The 4,569-nt window shown below is 42.8% G+C and overlaps 1 protein-coding gene across 1 annotated transcript; it reads right to left on the reverse strand.

Moving 5' to 3' along the window:
* Nucleotides 1-1,578: 1,578 nt before the first annotated feature.
* On the reverse strand, nucleotides 1,579-3,850 carry KIF2B (kinesin family member 2B). The gene has a single exon (XM_069481165.1). It carries the CDS (start codon nucleotides 3,741-3,743, stop codon nucleotides 1,722-1,724), a length of 2,022 nt encoding a protein of 673 aa, XP_069337266.1. The 5' UTR covers nucleotides 3,744-3,850; the 3' UTR covers nucleotides 1,579-1,721.
* Between the last annotated feature and the right edge of the window lie 719 nt (nucleotides 3,851-4,569).

Raw genomic sequence — 4,569 nt, forward strand, 5'->3', positions numbered from 1 at the left:
ATATTTATATATTAATAATAAGATTGACACTGGAACCCAAGCCAGATTCTTAAGCCCATACTTTTTTATTGCATGCAAACATAACTGAATGTTTTAAAAAAATCTCTCATACTGATGGAAAGATCATCTTATGCTAAAGGACAACAGGTTTTCAAAATTTTGTTTATTTTAATAATATGTAACTTCACCTGCATAAATGAAAAAGCAGAAGGGAAAATATTTAGAAACCACAATATTAATTAATTACTAAAGGCCAGATGTTCGTGGTGATCCTGTTTTACACTGATAGCGTTTACTAGGACATTACTATTCTACTCTATGGTAGAGTTATGTGCCAGTTATCACTAATGCTAATGAGGCCTTTGCAAATTGTAGGCCCAAAATTTGAATAGGGCATATCTGCTAATAGTAATAGCAAAATTTGTAGACTACTTATTGTCTGTGTCCCCAAATTTCCCCAATCTGCTATACACTTTCTTTGCAAATCATTCTACTTTAATTCTTTAAAAAGGAGTTTGGAACTGATAAATTTGAAACCAAAATACCCCTTTTTTGTTACAATATCTCATGAATATTTTCATTGATTATTAATTTACTTTGTGTATTAGATTATTTATTATAAATAGATTTGTATTTGTATATCATATTATCCTCTTTTTTTTAAAAAAAGGGATAGACTCTGTGATCCCTGAAGCAGAAAAATGTTCTATTTATTTAATTGATTTAAGGTATCAAAGCTTCTCATATTACTTTTGATGTACTCAAAAGTACTTTTGATGTACTCATCCTTTATGGGATGTACTCCACTTTATATGGGAACTTTTCTACTGTTTTGCTGACTTATTCCCCACACTAATTTGAAGAAGAAAGGCATTTTTATTTGAATCACTTAAGTACAAAATGTGAGAGTGTGAGGGAAAAAAAAAAAAAAACCAACTTAAAGTCAGCAAAGCCATGCTTCTGCAAAACACACACACATATTATTTAGTCATTCCCAGAGAGCATGGTACTTTGCAATTTCAACTCAAAGTCTCAAAAAAAAAAAAGAAAAACAAAAACAAACTTATCTCAATTCCAGGCTCTCACACATGATCTCAAAGAAATCCCTCTTCCCAATTGACTGGATCTTAGAAACCACTTAAATCTACACAGCAATACAAGAGAAAGATTCCTGAGTATCATTAGATTTACTCCATTGGCTCTACCCCTTAGTGTGCTTTCACCTTTGCCACTTTAATTCACAGTATTTTGCTTTCCTAGTGTAAAGTTAGGGTATCTGATTTCATCACAGCTGGTTCTTCTACAGCCAGACTTCTCACCCTCGGTACCACTGATATATTCAACCAGATAATTATTTGGTTTGAGAAGCAGTCCTATGCAATGTAGGATGCTTAGCGGCACCTCTGGTCCTTAACCCACTATATTCCAGTATCCCCACTCCCCAACTGTGACAATCTGGAATGTTTCCAGACATTGCCAAATGTCCTGTGGTGGGGGCAAAATCATTCTCAGTTGAGAACCCATGTCCTACAGAATGAAAACCAACTATAGAAATACAGAGGAAGAAGGAAGAGCACATTTCTGATCAGAATATTTTTAAGTTGTTTTAAGCTTTCAGAAAGGTCTTTATATTTAGATAATTTGACAATTATCATGTATAAGAGTGGTAAAAGCTGCAGCACTGCCTCCATCATTTCAGACCGGATCTTTTGCCTTTGACTTCACTCTGCCTTGCTCTTCATTTGGAGGTCAGCGTGTAATAATTTCAGTTTCTTTTGGATCTCAGTCAGAACACCGATTTTCTGCTCCAAAATGGACAATGACTGGGCAATACAAAAATCAATATCATAGTTTACTCCATCAGCTATCTGCTGGATGTTCTCACACCATTGGCTAGATTGCTTCCATGAAGTTGTTGTATCCTTCATTAATGGAATTAATGATGTTTCAACTTCTTCAATCTCTTTTTCCTCCTCACTCTGTATACAAGGTATTTTAATAAACTCATCACTCTGAAGGGACATTTCTGAATTTCTAATATGGTTTTCTAACACCTTTGGTGCCTTGTGCCCAATCTGATAGAGGCAACGATGGTAGGACCTTACATCTAGAGTTAATTCTTTAACTCTGTTTGCATATCTTAAAGTGTTGAGGGTGTTTTCACAAGAGGTCATCCCTGGAGAGATAGTAGCGATCATGCAAGTGGAGGAATTCTGGCCTATAAAGGAGTCCCGGAGTACCTGCGTCAGCTTGCTGGATCTGAATGGGGTGTGAGGCTTGTTCTGACCTAAAGCCAGGATACATTCTTTGAGGGCTAGGAGACTTTTGTTAATCTCTGCCCCTTCCAGCTGCCTCTTCCGGTTGGCCTTGGCAGTATCTGCTCCTCTTTCATTCCCAGCTAAATCAACAAGGGAAAACTTACCATGCAGTTTCCCTCTTGACTTCAGGATGATCTGGAACACCGCGTGGCTCCTGGATGAGTGAGCGTTGACAGATGTCTGCCTGGAAGTCCGACAGCTACTCCCTATTTTGACGAGTTTCAGCACTTCCTCCACACAGCACACCTCTTGCTCCTGCAGCCCTACAACTTGGATCTGCTGATTGCCATCCTCAAGAACTTGAAGCTTTTTCTTCCAGTTTAACAAATCATACACCTTGCCCCCATAAATCTCAAAAAATGTTCCATAGACTTTGAGGTCCAGCTTCTCGTAAGTGGAGTTTCTGAGCAGGAGAAAGACATCCTGTGCCACCAGGGCATAAATGCCTTTAGAGCAATCTTGGGCCCTTCCGGAAAAGGCTCCCCCCATGGTGTGCGTTTTCCCACTGCCCGTCTGCCCATAGGCAAAGCAGGTGGCCATGCCCTTGCGGAAGATGGACTCCACCAGCGGCTGGGCGGTGAACTGGTACACTAACTCATTGGAGGCCGTGTCATCAAAGGCATGGTCGAAGCAGAAGGTCTGGTTTTCCAGGTAGCGGGTGAGATCCACCTTTTGCTTGGACTCATGCACCATAACCACATTGTCCGAGGGAATGGTGATGATATCCAGGTCCTTCATGGTGGTTTCTCTTTGGTTGAGAGGCCGCTTCCTCACACAGACGCAGATCCGATGGTCTTCCGGGGGCTCCAGGACCAACACCTTGCTGCTGTCCAGGTGCCTGCGGTACTCTTGGATCATGCACATGATTTCGTAGTTGGGGTTTCCCGTGTTGACATTGAGGGCGCGCCTAGCTTGGATCTCCTGCTGCAGCCTCCTGCGCTTCTCCCGCTGCTTCTGCAGTTTCTCAATTTCCCGTAGGCAGGGAGACTTTTTCTGCTTCATAAGACATGGGTTGCTGGGAACCCTCACGGCCCGGCTGTCCCCTGAGGGTGATTTGTTTTTCTGGGAGGTCACTGCAACCCATCGAGTGGCTGTACTCTGATCTCCGATGGCGGAAGAGGGCGTTGGAGACAATGGGGACAAAGGTCTGGACGGCGTGGGGTGTTCAGCAGAGTTCAGAGCTGGATTCAGCAGAAATATGGTCTCAAGATCAATTTTCTTGCCTTTTTTGACTCCTTTCTCTACCCACTCTACAGTGACCCAAGAGTTTTCTCTGTTCATCTCTGTGACCACAGCAAGGTGGATTCGCTTGTCACTGCGCTGGATGGCCACGGATATGCCCACTTGTATGTTTCCGAAGCGTGACGTCAAAGTCTTCATGGGCGAGAGGTGTGGGGCTAGAGGGAGGCAGAACTGGCTGGTCATGATGAGTGATGGAGGTATCAGGGCGCGCCTCCGAGGGCCCTTGGAGTTGGAGCAGCAAGACCAAGGCAGCCTGAAGCGCCCAGAGCACTGAGCACGGTTGCAGTGTGCACTTACCTTTGTGAGCGTAGAGCTCTACGGCCCGTGCTGGGCCACTGTCGTCACAAAAGGACGGAAAGAGGTGGCAAAGACGAGAGACTCTAGGTCAAAGGCAGGGAAAGGAAACCACATCTGTGGTGTTATGGGAGCACAGAGACTGCTGAAATAAAGAGACTGTTCTCTGCCAGTGTGAGTGAAGGGACTGGAAGAGGTTGAGACGGCGTGCTCGCTGGATCCTGGTGAGAAAGTGCAGAGAACAGAGAAGCCAAAATAATGGGGTTGAAATTTATGTGTTCCATGGACATTTGTGCCTAAGCTTTGGAAATAGCCACTCTCCCTTGCAATCTTGATCTGCAGTCTCAAAGCTCAGTGCTTTAGTTGGAGTACTGCTATTCAGTTCCATTAAACTTTAACTCTCCAGTAATTAGAGGAAACAGATGAAAGTGGAGCTGTTTGCAAACTTCAGGCTTCGAAATTTGTAATTCAGTAGGATCTCAGAGCAGGCTCCTCAACCCTGCCATCTTTCTTTATTCCCTCACCTCCGTCAAGACTCGTAACTTGTTTAACTTTAACAGTCACAATTTAAAGTTTTTCCAGTTTAATCGGCTTTCTCATTACGAAATCAAAATGAGTTGAGTGTAGGAGGTCGTTGTGGTAATTTGCTAATATGGAACTCCCTTTGGTACAGCATCTGGGTTTGCAAACACAAGATGTTTATCATATTCCAAAT

Source organism: Eulemur rufifrons, chromosome 9 (assembly GCF_041146395.1).
Source record: "Eulemur rufifrons isolate Redbay chromosome 9, OSU_ERuf_1, whole genome shotgun sequence".
NCBI lineage: Eukaryota > Metazoa > Chordata > Mammalia > Primates > Lemuridae > Eulemur > Eulemur rufifrons.